Source organism: Thunnus maccoyii, chromosome 4 (genome assembly GCF_910596095.1).
Source record: "Thunnus maccoyii chromosome 4, fThuMac1.1, whole genome shotgun sequence".
NCBI lineage: Eukaryota > Metazoa > Chordata > Actinopteri > Scombriformes > Scombridae > Thunnus > Thunnus maccoyii.
The window spans coordinates 34,335,236-34,355,161 of NC_056536.1; the positions used below are offsets into that span (position 1 = coordinate 34,335,236).

Here is a 19,926-nt window from a genome sequence, read left to right on the forward strand (position 1 = left end):
TCTGTCCTGCTGTCTGTCCTTCTGTCTGTCCTGTCTGTCCTTCTGTCTGTCCTGTCTGTCCTTCTGTCTGTCCTGCTGTCTGTCCTTCTGTCTGTTCTTCTGTCTGTCCTGCTGTCTGTCCTTCTGTCTGTCTTGTCTGTCCTTCTGTCTGTTCTTCTGTCTGTCCTGCTGTCTGTCCTTCTGTCTGTCTTGTCTGTCCTTCTGTCTGTCCTTCTGTCTGTCCTGTCTGTCCTTCTGTCTGTCCTGCTGTCTGTCCTGCTGTCTGTCTTGTCTGTCCTTCTGTCTGTTCTTCTGTCTGTCCTGCTGTCTGTCCTTCTGTCTGTCTTGTCTGTCCTTCTGTCTGTCCTGCTGTCTGTCCTTCTGTCTGTTCTGTCTGTGTCCATGTTGGTTTTGAAGTGAAGTCCTGTAAGGGCTTTAAGCTGCAGCAGCTGGGTTATTAACTTGGACTGACTGCAGATCTCTCATCACTCCTGTTTTACTGCATCGGCTACCAGTGAAGCTCAGGATGGATTTCAAGATTCTTTTAATCACTTATAAAGCCTTACATGGTTTAGCTCCTGCCTATATTTCCAAGCTACTAAGCCCTTATATTAGCAAGCGGTCACTTAGGTCTTCCAACCAAAACTTGTTGACCGTACCACGTGCCAAACTAAAACACCAAAGGCGACTGTGCTTTTGCTGCACCCAGACTTTGGAACAATCTCCCCACTTCCATCAGATCAGCTGAGTCTGTTGACTGTTTCAAAAAACACTTGAAAATCTACTTTTTTAGAATGGCTTTTTCATAACATTCAATAAATTCAAGTGTGTGCTCTGGGTGATGACTGTATGCTTGCTGTGCTCGTATGTGTGTGATGTCTGTATGTGTTCTTGAATGTGTCTTTTATGGTTTTTGTGTCCCAATGTCAATGTAAAGCACTTTGTAACCTGTGTTAAAAAAGGTGCTATATATAAATAGTTTTCCTCACTTACTTACTATATGCTAGTTTTAAAATTGCATAAAAGTCTTTGCAGTCACAAAGAGATGCTAGTATTGCCAAACTCACTCTGCAGCTTTTAGGCTCTTTTAGCTCAAAGTTTTGGTTCTTCAGCAGCAGACAGGCTGTTTAGTTGAGTCTTTCAGGCCCATACCAACCGCCAACAAGCTCTTGTCATTTCAGAAAGTTTATTGCTTGATTGTCTGACTTGTTTCTTAAATGTTTTTGGTTGTCTGACTGCTGTTTGTCCCCACTAGCTATCCTGCTTACCTGCTACCGTAAGCTAACCAAGCAAGAGAGCTCACAGACTCGTGAGTAAGCTTGTGAGCTAATTAACGAGCCCTTTTCAGTCTCTCAGTACGAGACTCTTTTATTCAATTGGTATGTTTGGTTCATAATGTCTGTAAACTGTGATGGAGAAGCTTTGAGGACTGAAATGTTTTTTTCTGTTTGCTCTAAGTCTTAATACTTCTGTATAAAAGATTATTGATTTACAGCAATATCCACTGGGAGCCGTCTTGCTAAGTGTTGCTAATTGGGTGTGTCCTTGATACATATAGCTTTGTCTTCAAAGAATAGCAGCGCTGCAACGATTAGTCAACAATTAGTCGATTAATCGGTTAGTTACCAACTATTAAAACAATTGCCAGCTGTTTAATTGATTAATCATTTTGACAAATGTCCAAATGTGAATATTTTCTGGTTTCTTTAGTCTCCACAGTAAACTGAATATCTTTCGGTTGTGAACAAAACAAGACATTTGTGGACGTCATGTTGGACTTTGGGAAACACTGATCAACATTTTTTGGACCAAACAACTAATCGATTAATCGAAAAAATGATTGACAGAATAATTAATAATAAAATTAATCATTGGTTGCAACCCTACAAAATAGTGTAATTTAATTTATACACTGTAAAGGAAGACTAACGACAACTTTGGTAAAGTTGATAGTGATCCAAATAAAGAATAAAGAATGTATAATTGATAGATGCATTGCAATTTCACTAGTTATTGTGTTCTGTCATTAACTAATTTTAGAACTGGACTTTACACTTTTCACCACACAAATCTTTACTGAATCTGGACCTGAGTGTCGGACCATTGGTTTCTATCGAACAGCGGTGTTGTTTCCCATCAGACAGTAGTAACGGACAGCAGAGGACTGGGACAGAGCTGACTGTCCGTCTCCACTCTTGTCCCATGAGTTAGCAGCTCCTCCACAGTTGTCCAATCATCGAGCAGCTTGCTGTTTCTCAGCCGGTTCTGCTTCATGTGGCTCAGCTCCAGCACCGTCTGAGACGACAACGACCCTTGAACTCCGCCTGCCTGCTCCTCCCCTGCTCCTCGCCTCTCTCTGTGTTGCCGCGACAACGCCAGGTGGCGTCTCCTCTCGGTCCGGTTCCAGTACCGCCCGGCCCATCGTCCATCCTCCCCTTCATCATCACCCTCTCTCTCCCCCTCTCCTCGCACCTCCTCATCTGTTGTGACCTCGCTGCGCTCCCTGGCCAATCGGTAAGCTCGGGCTCTTAGCAGCTGGTTCCTGACTGACTTCTGATTGGACAGCCTGGAGCGGGGAGAGGGTGGAGAGCACGGGCTCCGTTGCGGGGCTCCCAGTGTGCTGTAGAACGGAACAGAGGAACCTTTAGGGTTGCCGGTGTGATTCCCGAGAGTCTGAAAGCCTCGCCAGTCTGACGCTCCGCTGGAGCCCGAGCCAGGACTCTTAGAGAGAGAGTCCTCCTCTCTGCTCCGGCTGGTGCCCTGGCTGCTCCTCATTGCATTCTGATGATTGCTCAGACTGGTTCTGTCTATGCTGAGATGACTGCTGAGGGGACCGGTGGGGTGACAGTTACTGGGATAACTGGCCCTGCTCCTCGGCCCCAGCGTGTTGCTGGCTGCACCTGGCTGGCTGTTCAGCAGTCTGTCTGGATCAGGCATGTTGGGGTGACTCGCCCTACGACGGCGTTGTCCTTCACTCAAATCTGTTATTGTTTGACTCCGCCCTGGAGCCTCTATGGTTCCGCCTCTTCCCTGCTGCTGCTCCAACCATAGTGCCCTCCGCTGGCAGGGCTCAGTACGACAACCTGCAGACACGAAGAAGAAATCAGGCCCTGAGTCTTAGATTACATCTGTAAGTGTTTAAATGTCTATAGCTATCATGCCCTTAAACCTCTTGGGACAACTCTACACTCAGTACAGTGAAATGTACAAGCCCCTGTTCAGTACCATGTTGGACCACCATTAGCTGACTCAACAAGGGACCTGTAGCTTCTTGGTGTTAAACAAGACAGCAAATAGACATTGGTGCTTCATTCAACTGCCCTGGGGTAATTGGAAGACTCTCTATCCCATGAACACTGCATTCATATTCATCCCAAAGGTGTCCAAAAGGTTTGTCACAGGATTGTGGTGCCAGTTTCTTAATGTTATCTCACCTGAATGTGCCTCAAACCACTCCTTGGTGATTGTTGTATAGAGCAGTCAATACAAGACAGTAGAGCAGTGGTTCTCAACCTTTTTGGCTTGTGACCCCTTAAAATAAAGCAAGGTCTACCTGGGACCCCTCGTCAGACGTTGCATTATCTACCATTTAAATGAAAGGGGACTTATTTTGTTTTGTATAACTTTCAGAAACTTTAGGAGATAAAATACAGTGATTCACAATAAATAAAGCAAACATTTAAGGCAACCTGAAAACAAAAAAATATGTGTCAGAAATACAATACCAGTCAACAGAAGGCACAACTTTCAATTCCCTTGAATGAAACGGTGTGTCCAAGCTTTTGACTGGTACTGTATGTTTTTTCTGTTGTTCTATCCTGTGTTAGCACCTTGCGATCCCTTAGATTAATCCAGTGATCCCTAGCGGGGGTCCCGATCCTCAGGTTGGGTACCACTGCAATAGAGCTCGATCTTGATCAAAGCACCTATCATCTTCTTTGAAGGGACACAATGGCCATTAATGGATTGCACTGGTCAATGCTAATTTATGTTTGCATGTAAAGGTTTTGGTTATTGCATGATTATATACATAAACACCCTGGAGTTCAAGTCTGAGTGGATGAACACATAATCCTGACTTTGACTGTGCTGTTCGGTCAGGAGAGCGCAGGCTGAACCTGCACAATGGAAACATCAACCATAAGAATAGAAGGCCTAGCTGGAGCCATTTGATCTCAGACATCTCAGAAGAAGTTTAGGGATGCACTTTAAGTTTCAGGTAAGTTTTAGTTTTATTTGTCTGTTATGGATTTGTTTTTGATTGCTTGAATATAACTTCTGTCATGTGCTTATCAGTGGTGGCCAATCATCTAGGGAAGAAAGGCTATTAAAACATGTTAAACATAAATTCATTATATATTACGAAATAACTATGAAATAAAAAATGTTTATTCATACTCTGTGTCTCGTTATCTGTAATGTCACCAGTGAGATGTGTGCAGGCGGATTTTCAGTGTTTTCAGAGCGCTAATGTTATGAATGTTAAGAACATCTGTCATGTACAACGGTCCAACAGTAGGAATTATATGCTAATGTTACTTTATAGTTTTCATATTAACATTACTTTATTGTTTTGTTGCTAACATTACTTTGTTTTGATGCTAACGTTACTTAATTGTTTTCAGCTACCGTTACTATATTGTTTTCATGCTAATGTTACTTTATTGTTTTTTATGCTAATATTACGTTGTTTTCATGCTAACGTTACTTTATTGTTTTTTTATGCTAATATTACTTTGTTTTCATGCTAACGTTACTTAATTGTTTTTTAATGCTAATGTTATTTTATTGTTTATGTGCTAATGTTTCTTCATTGTTTTATGCTAACGTTACTTGCGTGAGGGGGAGCTTCTGTGCTTTTGTGCTGCTGGTTGATGTTTGGGACATATTCAGCTACTTTTTCACTACCTGTAAAACTAACTTTGTGTAGTCTGTGTTAGCGTCATCTCTGCTACTTGTTGCCATTTCTTACTGGAATATGAGTCATATGTTTTTGTTTTTGTTTAAATATTGCTTTGTGTAGGTTTGATGGCGTTCACATACCCAAATAAAGTTCAAATTCATTGATTGGCAGTACCTTATTGTTGCTTAAAAAAAAAATCACCAGCCGCCACTGGTGCTTATCATGTGTTGCTTAGCAACAGCAACACACCTCTGGCTGCATAAAAAATGCCTCAGTGTGATTGGGACTATAGCTGCAGGGAGAAAAAGCATCATGGTGCACCTTTCTTTTCGGAGTCCAGTGTGATCACCGACTATGTTGGTGTCAGTCTCTTCAGAGTAGCTCCGTACAGATCACACTAACCATGCTCAGGGAAGTGGTTCAGTGTTTACAGAGCTTTGCAGAGGAATTTAATACTTGCCTTGTTGTGGTTGATAACAACACCTGCACTGTGTATTTCCATACTCTCATATAATTGAGTGAGTAAGCATAAACACAAAATATTCACAGACTTTTACACAGATAAGATCACAACAATTACAATTACTATCCAGTTCAATATCTAGTTCTAATATACCCTCTACTGACTATGGCATTAGATGGATAGGTTATGGAGATTTTATCCATTTTTTCATAAAGGTTTACTAACCAATGGAGGGGGATGGCGGCGAGCGGTGGCGTGGTAAGGTCGGACTCCTCTCAGCTCTGTGGAAGTGAACTGTTGTGGTGGTGCTGTTACCCACAGTGCAGCGGGATGACTGCGGAGCTCCAGGGTGGGTCATCAGAGTTGTCTCAGGGATAGACTCCAAATCCCAGCGTCCTCTCTGCTCTCGAGGGGAATGGCCTGAGCGCAGGTGGTGAGTTTGCCGGTGCGCGTGGCTCCCGTGAATCTTATGCAGCCGTCTGTGCTCCCCGGTGCTGACACTGTGGAAACCTGAGTCGCTGGGCTCAGAGGAGATCAGGGACTCAGAGGAAGAAGAGGAACCTTGAGAGGAGGGGGTGTGGCCCGGCAGTGATGACATGGCGTCTGTTTCGGCTTCAGAGAGCGCCACTCGGTGGTGTGGGCTGTCGGGGCCACATCCCAGCCCGCTGTCGAGCTCGCTGAGGGGAAGGTAGCCGAGAGGACGATCAGGCCGCCAGGGAGGACGATAGTCAGACTGGAGAGAAAGAAACTTTGAATTATTTTTTTAGAAAGTCCAATATTATACAGGTACAAAGAATACACCCAATCAGTAGAGGTACGTGCGAACTCTACCAGGATAAATTATCTACATAAATAAATAAAAACAAGACTAGGTCAAAACTTAGTATATAGCTGGACCGTGTATGGGTGTGCAAAACTGTGGCCAGTTTGTTACAGGGATAGTCAGTGGTCGTGTCTATAATGTGAATTCCTGGATATTAAATTATTCATCTGGAGGCTGCAGTGGAAATTATAGATGAAAGTTTTGACAGCATTGGATGCAAATTCAGAGGCTCACCTCTGTCCAGTTACTGCAGTTACAGCAAGCGTACCTACACTAAACTGATACGGCAGAATACACGAGTCTTGTGTTTTACCTGCAAGATTCATATTTTAATGCTGCTGTTCATTGTTTGTGATATGAAAACATCAAAAGAAATACAAACTTTGCGTCCTGGTATTTAGTTCAGTTATAAAATTCAAACGCACCGCAGAGCGTCTTTCCTGCCGGCTGTTGACAGCGCTGTCAGGGGGACAATGTCAGTAAATTTGAGTATAATATGGACTTTGCTTATCCGCGTATGAATGCGACGCATGAAACACAAATGTAGGGGGGGTTAATTTCTAAATCACATGAGATCCCCTGGTAATACTTGTCCCGTGTGAATAGGGTTATGAGTGGAAGCGCTGTAAACACCCCCGATGACGTAGTAGAAAACTGTTCACGCTGATTCATTTTAGAAGAGCAATGGCCAATGGGGAAACTCCAACATTCAGCCGGCCGAGTGTCGATGGTGTAACTTCATCACTCACTCACTCAGTCACTCACAGACAACCGCATGTGTGGGGCTGGCATCGCTGTTGCGGTCCAGCCAAAAATAGAGACAGGATAAGAGAAAAGGGAATGACTGAGAGAGAGACAGTTGATTGAGGTGTTGCTGAGAAATAACACAGTGGGGATACAAATATCTCAAGTGAGCTACCTGTCTGGGGAAATTCTTTGGCTCCATTTCCTCTGTGTTGTAGCAGCCAATCAGACAGCTCTCTGAGTTGGGTTGGTAGGGCAACGATTCTGGACCCTGGAAAAAAACATGTAACAATCAGGACAGAAACTAGTTTTACAGCATATAATAGTATACCGTTAAATGAATTAGAATTTCATTCACAATAGAACAGAATAGAATACATTAAATCACCTGGTAGTCCAGTCTGTCCAGGTGATCTAAGCTGTAGGAGACACTGGGCAGGTAGTTGTTCCCTGGATGCTGGTCATTTGACCCTCTGGACAGGTAGCCATTGGGTGGATAGACATCAGGCGACATCATCATGTGACTACTGGCTGGATACATGTCTGGTGACATGGTCATGTGACCATAGTAGGGCCTGTGAAGAGGAAGCGAATTTGTATGACACAGCTTTGGGATCACCTAAGTTTACTTATGTTCAGATGAACATGACTGAATTTGGTATGATACATGAAATGTTAATTCCTCAATGAATATGTATAGTCTTCACCCACATTCATAATTATAGCATGTGTTGCACTGACAGCTGTCTCAGCAGAACAACCTTCCACTCATGAATATTTATGAGAGCACCAAGAAGACTCAATCCATCATGCTGATCTTGCAAACTGAACCTGGCCCCCAAAGCCTTAAGTACAAACCATCATCCCTTCAACAGAACCAAGAAAACTTCTACTTCTTTTCATACATTTCACTTGAGTCCATCATTTAAGCCCATTCCCAAACTTTTACAGCTGTCCTACCCTGTTCCCAAACATTTGACCTGCTCCCAGATTCTCTTCACATTCCACAACTTTTACCCCACTTCTAAACTTTCATCCCAGCCCCAAATTTATACTTTGGTCCTAACTTTTTACCCCAATCCCCAACAGTTTATCCTCAATTATAATCCTTCACCCCATTGCCAAAGTTTTTCTCCATTTCTATTTTTATCCCACTCACAACCTTTTACACCAGATACAAGGCTTTACCTTTGACTTTTGTCCCTCCTGTTAATTGAATTCCCAATCATTTAATGGCATTTAATCAGTTAGGAGTCTTTATCACATGAAGCCTCATTCCCAAATTTATCTGATTCTCCGTCACCTTGGTTTGAATATTTCACCCAGTCCATGACTTTTACAATAATCACAATTCTTTAACTCACTGCTAACTACTTACCCTGAGTTATATTTCATTTACCCTATTACAAACGTTTCGCCATAGTCCCAACCTTTTTCCCCAATTCCTGCTTTTTAAATGCCTCCTAAAACCTTTTACCCCAGTAACAAGCTTTAACCCAGTCCCAACTCTTTTCTCAGTTCCTAATCATTCACCTAATTTTCATTTTTAGATTTAACCATTTTCCCAGTACCAGTATTTTACTCTATACCCAAACTTTTACTTGGATGTGAACCTTATAGCTTATGCCAGTATTGTTACCCTGAACCTATCTTTTTGCCTCACTCCAAACTAAAGTACCCTCAAACACGAGCCTCTCTCCCACTCATGAACTTGTATCATTGTCCAAAAATATCACCACATTTCCACTCTTTTATTCCTCTCTCCCAACCGCTTACCCCATCTACAAGCCTTTACAAAGTCCATAACTTTTGCAATATTGCCAAGAGTTTACCCAGGTCTAACACCCGTTAGGAGCATTTACTCAATATGAAACCTTTTACTGCAGTTCTTAGCTGTTCAACCTGGTTCACCCAAACATTTTCAAAGCCTCATCTAAATCTTCATCCTTTATAATAATAACTAGTAGTAGTAGTAGTAGCAATTACTACTGCTTTCTTTATTTGCATGTATTTACTCAAAGCTACTAAATGCTTCACATAAGAATACTAAAAATGATAAAGCAAAAAATATATAAAAACTTTAAAGTTTGTTGCCGTGTCCCCAGTTTCTCCATCTTTACCACACAGCTGAGTCACAACAATCTGTCCAGTTCCCAAACTCTCAACCACAAACCAAACTCTTTACCCTGAAGTGTTTACCCCAGGAGTGGCCCCCGATATGCAGCCTTCCATCAGTACCTACCCAGCACCGTAGCCGTCTCCCTGGCCTTCCTCTCCCTCCATCAGTCCCATGGCCCTCAGGGCCTCCCAGTGTCTTTCTGTTGGAGCGTTGCACTCAGTCGCACAACGGGACCGCCGCCTCCTGTGACCCTGGCCCCTTCTGCCGTCCACCTGCACAGTGATTGGCTGGCCATATTCATCCACAAAGTGCAGCTCCTCCCGGTGTCGGTGATGAGAAGGTTCATGAGTCTTGACCTGATGAGAAGGAACACAACATATCAGATGTTGGACTGTACTCAGACAGCACAAGGAATAAAAGGTAGGCTAGAGGAATGCTTTACTAATTTATGTCTTCTCCATGATTGGAGTTTTAAGAGATAGTTGGTAGCAGGTTGTTTTAAGGATCTGAGAAACTACAAACGATCCTGCTTTTTCTGCGCTGTAGTATTGATGAAGAATAGAAGAAGCATAAACGCACAGTGGAAAAGTGGGAGTTTGGCCTCTAATAAAAGGTCAGTTTGTTCTTTTGATCTAACTTTTTGGCATGCCTGACTGCAGTTGTGTTGCACAACATGGTTTATGATTCACACGGTCTTTATATAAAAAAGATTAAGCAATTTAGTAAAGGTTGGAGGCTGTGTGCCAGCAAAGAAGAGATTGCAGGTTTCTGGTCCAGTTAAACAGAAGCTGATTTCAGTGATGATTTCCTCTCATTCTGACTGAAGGTGTGTTAATTAGTGGAAACAGCTGCTATATTGTTTTGCTACAGACCCTCAGTGACTCATAGTATCTTCAAGGGTCTAAGGATCGAGGATGTTTTATTGAGCTATATAAATAAAAACTGACTTGACCTGTCTATATTCCTCAGTGAGATGAGTCTAGCCAAAAGAGCTTGAAGCTACAGCACATATCTCCTCTTCGAAGGAGCCCGCCATTTTGCACTGCCATGTTCATACGGTAGCCGAACCAAACACTGGCTCTGGAGAGAGCCTTTCAAGCAGCCACTGTAGGTTCTCCTGCATGCTTGGAAAGGGAGGGTGAGGGGTATTCATTTGGTTGCAATCTGCAACCTCACCACTAGATGCTGCTAAATCCCACACACTGGTCCTTTAAACATGGGTCCAAATATACTCAGTTACTTTCCACAACTGAATAAACCTGATTCTCAAACAAACAAGCTGATGCTGTAAATTTAAAACAGAGAGCTGCAGAAAAAAAAACAGCTCTGTAATGTAAAAACCTGAAACTGAGTGTCACCATTCTGTCAACTCAGGACATAAACGGACGGCTCAGCCCCTAAAGGACATCCTGTCATTAAGTCTGCTGAGTCTCAGCGACGTCGTGAACTATAATAGTGATAGTTTGTGTCGTAACGTCACGTGTGAAAGTTAAGATGCAGTGAAGTTGAGGAGATTCAGTCTCAACAGCAGCACGATGTAGGTCAGGATGCAGCAGCCCTCTGTAACCCTGGACTAGTACTGGAGTCTTTACACTCTCAGTGCACGGCCCGAGGCCTCACACACACACACACACACACACACACACACACACACACACACACACACACACAAACACACACACTGACACTGACACACATACAGAGAAATCAGAGAGTGAGAGTGATGTGCTGTACCCTGGAGAAGTGTGTTGCGCTCCAGTGCACTTTGACAGTAACACGGACTGATCTCTCTCTCTCTCTCCCTGTTCATCTATCTGTCTCTCCCTTTTTCTCTCACAGTGTTTTTTATGATGCTTTGACTGAAATTTTCACTCAATCTCAAAGTACAAAACTCTCGTTCTCGGCACAAAATCACACTTAGCATGCAAAGTGTTGAACGTACAAAGCTTTCAGAACCGTATCAGACTATTAGATTTGTATATTTTAGTCACAGCATTTGAAAATGAAGCAGTCTTTATTAAATCATGCCTTTAAAAAATAAAAACAGTCATCAGATTAGAGATATGAAGCAGTAATTCAACAAGTAAAAGGGTTTCAAACTAAATTCCATGTAAATATTTTAATAAATTGTACAGAAAGCATTCAAACATCACATATAATACAAGAATCTCCGCTGCCGTCCACGATGCAAGATGCAGAAAAAGAGGCCCGAATGTCTTTAAACATTCATGCAAAATGACGTTAAACACATTCAGCAGAGCATCAAAGACACCAAACTGTAACCAAAGTGTCGATTACTGTAAATTAAACGATTAACTCACTATATGAACACGTCTGTATTGTTTTCAAAAGCTTCCAATTCTATCCAAGTTTGAAGAAAATGTTTTGCTAAAAAAAACAAAATGAAGGACAAACGGTGCATATGGACCTGAATCATGTTACATCTCATGTAAACTGATGTTCCTCCTTTAGTTATTCAGGCTGGTTGATTAAAAAAATATTCAGGAGGACGATAGATTGTGTAAGCTGTGAGCTGGCTGACGTGGAAAGTGAGTCACATCTTCTCTCCTGTATTGTGCAAAACGATGATGATGATTTACAGTTTATCATGAAAACCCTGAAATATTCTGTTGTTGTTATTTAATTAACTTTATTTTGATTTCTCCAGTCGGTTATACTTATTACTATACATGTTTTGTTGAAGACATGAAGGTCTGGAAATCTGAAAAACATGTGAAAATGTCTTTGCAGTGTTCAGGAATCTGGTTCGTATTATTTTGTGTTGTTTTGTAAGTTGGTGCAGGCTGGACGCAGTTGCATGAATGACACTAATGATTCAATAAGCTTCATGTTCTCTCACACCAGCAGATTCAAATATTCAGTTATCTCTCCAAACTCTTTCACTTTCATTTCAAATCACCTTTGCACTTTTTCAGGTTTATATTCATAATTAAATAAGCAACACAATGTGATTTTTTTGATTTTTGACCTACATAAGTATAATTCTGTATTGTCAACACTTTAGTTCAGTTATTCTGAAGTTGTACTAATATCATTTTCTATATTATTTATATATATGTATGTATATATATATATATATATATATATATATATATATATATATATATATATATATATATATATATATATATATATACCTGCACCTGGACCCTGGACTGTACCAACCTCCTGCAACAGTGAGGGGGGTTTGTGAGGAGAGCCTTTTGTTTGCAGTTCATTTTTTAAATCTTAATTAGAGTCGTAGTTTTTAGATTTTGCTCACTTAGTACTGAGTTAGGAGCGAACTGTCTGTGTTGTATTTATTTGTAGTTAATTTGTGTTTGTCCAGCCCTCGTGTTTGTAAAATGGTTGGTCAGCCAGTCTTTTAGCATTTTTTAGGTAAATAAAAACCCACCTTTTTGCATTCTGTGCCTTCCTGTGAACATTCTCACTGTAGGCTGCAATAAAACATGATGTAACAAAAAAAATGTGTTCTATTTTAGTGTAAGTGCTTTTTGTTGGTTACTGGTTTTACTGCACAGCTTCGTGAGGATGTAGAGTCGACTTCCACAGGCGGTGCAGAACCATTAGCCCTGCTAGCATCGCCACCCATTTATGTCAAACTGTCAATCTCTATACAATCACATGACACAACGTGCTGCTCCGCTGCCTTACATTCTGCCGACCTCACATCCCAAACACATAATACCAAGAGTGACCTTCTTCTCGGCTCAGACAGATCACACATTTCAACACTGTCTCCTACAAATTACCAAATTACGTTGTGTTATCAAACATAATCTCTGCCTGGATGATGATCACAGTAATGAATGAAGCTACAGTTCTATGTGTCTCTGCAGTGGGAGGAGGTCCGGGTGGATGCAGGACTCTGACGTGAGTCCTGTGTGTGTTCAGGTTTGGTTCAGGTTAGTGAAAGATGCTGCTGTGAGCTTCAAGACACTGCAGACTTTTTCTGTATTAAAAACATAATTAGGAATGTGATTTAGTCATATATGAATATAATTTCTAGGAGACGGAGTTGATGGATGATCCCTGTTGATCCACACTGAGACAAAACACATTTATAAATCAGCATGATTGGACAAAATGTTCAATTCATTGTAAACCAATCCAGTGTGGATTAGATTAGTTTTAAATGACGGCCTGTCAACCAGTGATGGGAATCTCTTGGAATCTCAGAACTGGATTAGATTTCAATTCTTGGTCTCACAATTAGATTCAGAATTGATTGAATAAATGGAAAGGACACACACTCAGCACATTTCCAGCTCTATATTTATATTCTGGGGCTCTACTGGAATATCTTCACATGATTTCCAGTTAAAAACTCCTTATTTATCTTCTACTGGTCCTTTATGCAGCCCCTCAGTTCAGCCTCTGTCTGAAACAGGCCGTTTTAGCTCCTGTCTCTTTAAGGCCCCGCCTCCTGATGAGCCTTCCTCCGGCTCCGGAGGCTACGTAAACAAACTATAGTAGCAGGATTTCACTTCTTTTTCTCCTTCTTTACTCCAAATGTCAACTTCAACAAATCCATCCGTACATGTTGGAGCTGAATCACATCTGAAATATGAGCGACAACTTTCACAACAAAGATTACAGAACAGACACACGTTTGTGGGCGTGTGCGAACAATCTGATGTCATCAGGAGGAGGAAGTAAAGGTAACTTTGCAGATGAATTGTGTCGGTGCGTTCAAGAAACGCCTGAAAACGCAACACCTCAACACTCAAACACTTTTAACCTTCTTAGCACTTTGTTTATTGTTGCACTTCTTTCTTGTTGCATATAGTGTTTCTTGCGCACTTGTGTACTTCCTGTTGTTTCTTACTTTATATATTAAACAAAAGCTTCTGTCCAGCACTCTCTCATTGTGCTTGTACCTGGTCAGCTGACTGTACCACAGCTCTTTCAGAGTCCTGATTTATTTATGGTTTATTCGATAGGGACAGATACAGTGTGCACAGACAAACTGAGAACAGCTATCTGATGCAAGTATCACAGCGTTTATAGCAGGTTCTAATTTGCAACAGAAGTGCTTTTGTGAAAATAACTTTGCGGTAAAAAGAAGGTAAACTGAGTACAGCAAGATACAATAAAACACACTATGTTAGCGGTAACATAGCGACAGAAAACTAGACATGACTACAGGTTTGTTGATCTCTTACAAGAGGTGAAGTTTGTAGCAAATTTCGAGTGATCATTTAGCTCTCCATCAGAGTTCCAGGACTTTTCCTCCTTTCACAGAAGAGGATAAAAGGATAAAAGCGTCTCAAAGGACTAAATGTAAATAACAGAAAACCACAAAAAGCAGAATACGTCCCTTTCAATGACTGAATAGCTGTCAGATGAAGTAATAATGTCCTGAAGTAATAATTACAATATTTTCCCTGAAATGTGCTCCAGTGGAAGCATAAAGTATAATGGAAATACTCAAGTCCCTCAGAACTGTACATAAGTGCTGCATGTGAGTATTGAGTTATTCTGTTGATTTTCTTAAATTGAATTTATTGAGAGCTGTCAGTAGCGTCAGCATCTTTAATCTGATGTTTTCCTTCCAGTTATGTGTTTTGATCCAGCAGCTGTAAAACATATTTTTTTTGGATTTTGAAATATAAAATATCTGGTTCTACTAAACAGACTGATATTGATCTTCTCATTTGATTCTTCATGAGACATTATTCTTTTTTTTTTTTCAAACTAAATCCTGCCAGACAAGACTTCCAATGATGACTAATCTGCAGCAAATCAAACAGAGTGCTCTTAAAAACAAAAGACAGAGAACAAAAAATCGTTGTTATGCTCTATTGCTCTGTAGAAGCAGAATAATAACACGTTTCCGAGAGTGCTCCAGCTTCGTCTCCTCAAATTAGTCGTCCGCTGGGAGGTTTTCTTGGAAAGTGTTTGTCTGTTAGCTCTCCTCCTTATTCCTCTCTGCATGTTGTGGTGAGAACTCACATCCCCGGTAATTGTTGTTTTCTTGCGTTTTCTTCCCTCGCGATGTTCAGTGACGAGCAGTTTGTAGCTTAGCTGTGTTTCCATTTAGCGCCACATCTCCTGGCTTGAACGCCTCGATGATCAAAAGGCTCGACGCGCTCTTTAGACACGCGGAGCTGAACAGTCTGCCACGACGACAGCAGGACCAATGTTTTCTGGCACATGTTCATCTCCTCGGTCTCGCCGGAACACACGATTATCCGGATACGCATGTCAGAGGAGCTTTCATCCTCTGGTGCACGTAAACAAACACCTTATCATGATGACCAGCGGACCTCTGACAGGCTCAAACAGCACAGTAGAGACAGAAACACACAGAGACAGAGAGAGCAGCGAGATCATAACTGGATCTGATGGCTGCTGGGTGACCTGATCTGTGAGATGGCTGAAGACAGGCGTCACATACTCTCACAACACAAGACATGAAACACAGAATATTCATAGACTATAACAACATGTAACATATCAGTTTACACACAGTACTGTGCAAATTTTTAGATGTTTAGATTCTTCTCCTTAATGCAGCAGCATCAGGAGGCGTCTGATCATCTGCAGCAGGACAACAAACATCCAGCCAGAGTCATAAAGAACCTCAACATCAACCAGAAGAACAAGGAGTCCTGCAACAGATGGTCTCTGATCATCATGGAGTCAGTCTGGGATTAACATGAAGAGACAGAAGAAGAAGATGCAGGAACAACCGACCTGCCGAGAACCTGAAACACTGAGAACTGCTGCTGTTTTAAAGGCAAAGCTGCTCACAGCAGATATTGATTAACTTCCTGCTGTTTACTGAACTCTGGATCAAGTTAACTGATCAATAACAACTATTCAAAGCCTCCTCACTTTACTGTTAGGACCTAAAACTTTTGCACAGTACTGTATGTGAGACAGAGAGAGAGAAATAGCATTGTAATTAATTGTCACATCCTGCCTTCTAGTGTTTTTTTGGACTCTTTGTGTTTTTGTGTTTCCTGGTTTGATTTCTGTTTAGTCTTTCTGGTCATGTGGGTTTTCTTGTTATATTTGGGTGATGGGTTTGGACTTGCCTTTTGTTTTAGCCTGGCGTGTTGTATTCTTGGGTTTAGGTTCATGGTGGTTCTTGGACGGGTTGTATTTAGAGTATTGTGTGTTCTGGGTTTTGGTTTTCTGTTGTTCTGTGTTTCCCCTTTGTGTTCATGTCCTCCTCAACATCAGCCCTGCCTGCTCCCTGTGTTTCCTCAGCCAATCGGCTCCCTGTCTGTTCACTCCCCTCTCCACCTGCACCTCATCTCCTCGTTAGTTCAGTTTCTTTTTTTAAGTCCTGGTTTTCTGTTCAGTCTTTGTTGGATCCTTTGTTATACCTGTTCTGTTCGTTTCGGAGGTATGCCCGTCCTGTCAGCTGTTGTTTGGATACTCGCGCCGAAATAAAGCGGTTTTCTTCAGTCCTGCTTTCTGGGGGGTCCACACATCCCTGCTACACTGTGACATTAATGTGCAAAATATTCTTTAGTTGCAGCCTGAGAGGAGTCAAGTCAACAAGCTGTTAGCTAATCATCCATCAGAGCCACCAACGTATCATCTCAGGTTGTAGACCAGGAAGAGAAAATTCTCCTTTAATTGATTTGATCATAAAACAAACAGACTTGTATTATACTGTATCTATTAATAATAAACAGACATGTATGGATCCCTCCATATTCCATGTTTTCAGATAAAATCTCGCAAAACAACACAGTCAATCCCACAGCTGGTGGTCAGTCGTCCCATCAGTAAACATGCTAGCAGATTAGCTCATTAGCGGTAGTGCTAGCTTGTCGGTCACATGACCCTGGCCTTGCAGGTCATAGCAGTCCGTCTGTTATCTTGTAGTTCAGCTTTATAAAAGGATTTGAATTTAATAACTTAATAATTGGCTTTACAAGACGAAGGTGAAGTATTTAGTAAGGCTGCAATAGTTTCATTATCAATTAATCTGTCGGTTCTTTTCTATCAATTGATCAGTCGTTTGGTCCATAAAATGTCAGAAAATGGTGAAAAATGTGAATCTGTGTTTCCCAAAATGTTGTCATCGAATGTCTTGTTTTGTCCACAACTCAACAATATTCAGTTTACTGTCATAGAGACTCAAGAAACCAGAAAATATTCACATTTAAGAAGCTGGAATCAGAGAATTTGGACATTTTTTCTTCAAAAATTACTCACAACAATTGTTAGCGGAGCAGTGAAGCAAACACTGCAGCTCCTCACAAAACTTCAACCTGTGATGAAAATAAAGCGTCTCCGTCGTCTGTTCCATGTTTCCAGCTTACAGGACGCTGCGGCAGAGACGCTGATCACTGCTGGAGACTCTGACTCCATCACACACCGGCGGCCGTTTCCACCACAAACACCGAAGCAGCGACGTCGGTCAGTAAATGACGATGGAAGACGCCTCTGCATGAACGTGGTTCACTGTTTTACTCTCACATGCTTTTCTTTTTCCTGTCGGTCAGACGGTGACCTTCATCAACACCAGTTAGCTTCACTCAGTGGATGAAGGACACCAGTCAGTGATTGACACAGTGAACTGGAAGAAGAGCCTTAAAGGGGACACGTCACGCTTCTATGTCATGATTTTCTGTCATTTAGTAGTTTAGTAGAGCGAAACTTCAACTGAAGTAGCTAACTGTATATAAAGTAGTTCAAACTAGCTAATAATAATATATATCTAATAATATATCAGTCAAAGGGACCAAACCGCTACTTTTTGCTGTTAATACTTTGGTACTTTTACTTAAGTAGGATTTTAAATGCTTGTAGCAGAGTATTTTTACATGTTATTGGTAATTTTACTGAATGTTTCCTCCACCACTGCATGCAATTAAATTTATGAGATACAGTATCTCAATCTGTGCATGTATTTTTAGATTTGTTTGTACTAGAATCTATCAATGTGCACGTGATTTGTTAAATATGTACTCAAAAAATCTGAAGTATTTAGCTTCAAAAGCTTCAGTTTCCACCTCAGATCCGTCTGTCAACGTGACTCACGGTTTTCTTTCTTCTAGTTTGGATCCACATGAAATCTTTCGCTGGTGAACAACTTTGTTAGAAAATATCTGGAAACTTGTTGATACAAGACTGTGTTCATAAAAACGTCAGGATAGAAGTTGACTATAATTAAGTGCATTTCGGCAAGAAAAGATCCAATCATGGAGCTTAAACGTCTGTGATGTGTGCAGCTAACAGCGTTTTTGTTTTCAGCTCTAGCTTTCTTTTAACATGTGATCCATTTGTGAGCCTCTGCTCAGGGTGAAGAACATTGGATCTCAGACACGACACATAACAGATAACAAAACAGTTAATATAGAAGTTAAACTGAAGAAAAGCTAAATCCTGTTCAGTCATTTGTTAATTTACGTGTATAAATCAATGAGTCAGGAACCCCAAACAGTCAGACTGTCGACCTCCGTGTCACTGTTAGAAACATACGTCTTTACGATGGCGTTCTTGTAATGTGCCAATGTTTTGTGTGTTTGTGTGTACATATATGTGTATGTAACTGTGTGTGCATCGAGGAGGCATTTATCCGAGCGTATACCTCGTTTTACCTCTTCAATAAATTGTTCCTGGATCTTTTGCTCTGTCTTACTTTATTTTATCGTCTGTACTTTTACTCATTTATCTTGTTTTTATGGCCCTGTGCAGCACTTTGTTACCTTCATTTTGTAAAGTGCTATATACATTGAGTGTATCGTTAGAGTACGTCGTTACAGTTTTACATCTCTCCTCACACATTTGTAATAAGCAATATGAAAACAACATTTTAATTGGCTCTGCGAGATCTTTCAATTATCTTCATGCATAATTTTTAATTACCAGCTGGGCCTTTAACTCTATAAAGTAATTAGTTTAACGTGGAGAACCTCATATCTTCCAGTATCTCTCTCTCCTCATCCTCCTCAGTCACACAGAGATAATGGCCTCTAGCCTTCAGTCAGCTATTGTCTGGCTGCACTGGTATGATCTAGGTTGGTGGATTTGTGTGTGTGTTGAATGTACACAGCGATCTAACAGAGAGCAGTTCATCTCAACAACCATCAGATCTCGTTATCTCTTCCCCCCCCCCCCCCCCCCCCCCCCCCCCCCCCAAAACACACACCTGCAGAAGGTCACTCACCTTGGTCCGAGTGAGACGACAACCCATCCTGACTTTTCCTCGGACAGGTACGAGTTAGGAGGAGAGAGAGAGAGAGAGAAAGATGGGGGGAAAAAGAAAGAAATGGAAAGAAAAATGGGGGGGATGAGGTGAAAGAAACTACAGAGGAGAGGCAGGAAAAGGTAGAATGATGGATAATGAGAACAGAAAGATATAGAGAGAAGAGAGAGTTTGTTGAGCCTCGTTCGCCCACCAGCTCACATCTCCAAACTCTGATAACCCACAATCCCTGTTAGCTGATCAGCTGTCCTCCTGCACCTCAGAGGAAACTACAGCTCCCATGATGCCACGGTGTAAACAGCAGCAGCAGTAACAGCAGTCGGTGGGCAGCAGGTCCATCGCATTAAACCTCCCTCTCTCTCTCTCTCTGCTCAGGAATCAGAAAGCAGCGAAGGAGAAGGAGAGCAGCAACAGCAGGAGCAGATAGGGGCGAGCGAGGCAGAGATGCTGCTGAGAAACTGAAAGAGAGAGAGAGAGAGAGAGAGAGAGAGACGGAGGAGTGAAGAACAGACCTGTCCTCATCTGACAGTTTCTTCTTCTTCTTTCTTATCCTGCTGTCACTCTCTCTCTCTTTCTCTGCATCCCGGCTCCCTACCGGCCAATCACAGAGCCCGGATGCAAGGAGGAAGGCAGGCGGATGCTCTGATTGGTTGAGAGCAACATCAGTTTAAACATCCATTCAGGGTTTTTCTTTCTCTCC

General features: G+C 41.7%; 1 protein-coding gene and 2 long non-coding RNA genes across 4 annotated transcripts; 2 read left to right on the forward strand and 1 right to left on the reverse strand.

Annotated features, from left to right (window-relative positions):
• Positions 1-1,790: 1,790 nt before the first annotated feature.
• Positions 1,791-19,564, reverse strand: LOC121896269. Its single transcript, XM_042410056.1, has 6 exons — positions 19,188-19,564; positions 9,155-9,387; positions 7,301-7,487; positions 7,088-7,183; positions 5,571-6,078; positions 1,791-3,062 (listed from the first exon to the last, which is right to left on the reverse strand). Exons 1-6 carry the CDS (start codon positions 19,212-19,214, stop codon positions 2,116-2,118), a joined length of 1,998 nt encoding a protein of 665 aa, XP_042265990.1. The 5' UTR covers positions 19,215-19,564; the 3' UTR covers positions 1,791-2,115.
• Positions 2,983-4,376, forward strand: LOC121896286. Its single transcript, XR_006095958.1, has 2 exons — positions 2,983-3,109; positions 4,081-4,376. It is a non-coding gene; the product is annotated as an uncharacterized LOC121896286 (long non-coding RNA).
• LOC121896282 lies at positions 15,779-18,633 on the forward strand. Of its 2 annotated transcripts, none has more exons than XR_006095954.1 (3): positions 15,779-16,612; positions 17,333-17,434; positions 17,521-18,633. It is a non-coding gene; the product is annotated as an uncharacterized LOC121896282 (long non-coding RNA). The 2 variants fall into 2 exon arrangements; XR_006095953.1 differs by having other exon boundaries at positions 15,780-16,409.
• Positions 19,565-19,926: the final 362 nt, after the last annotated feature.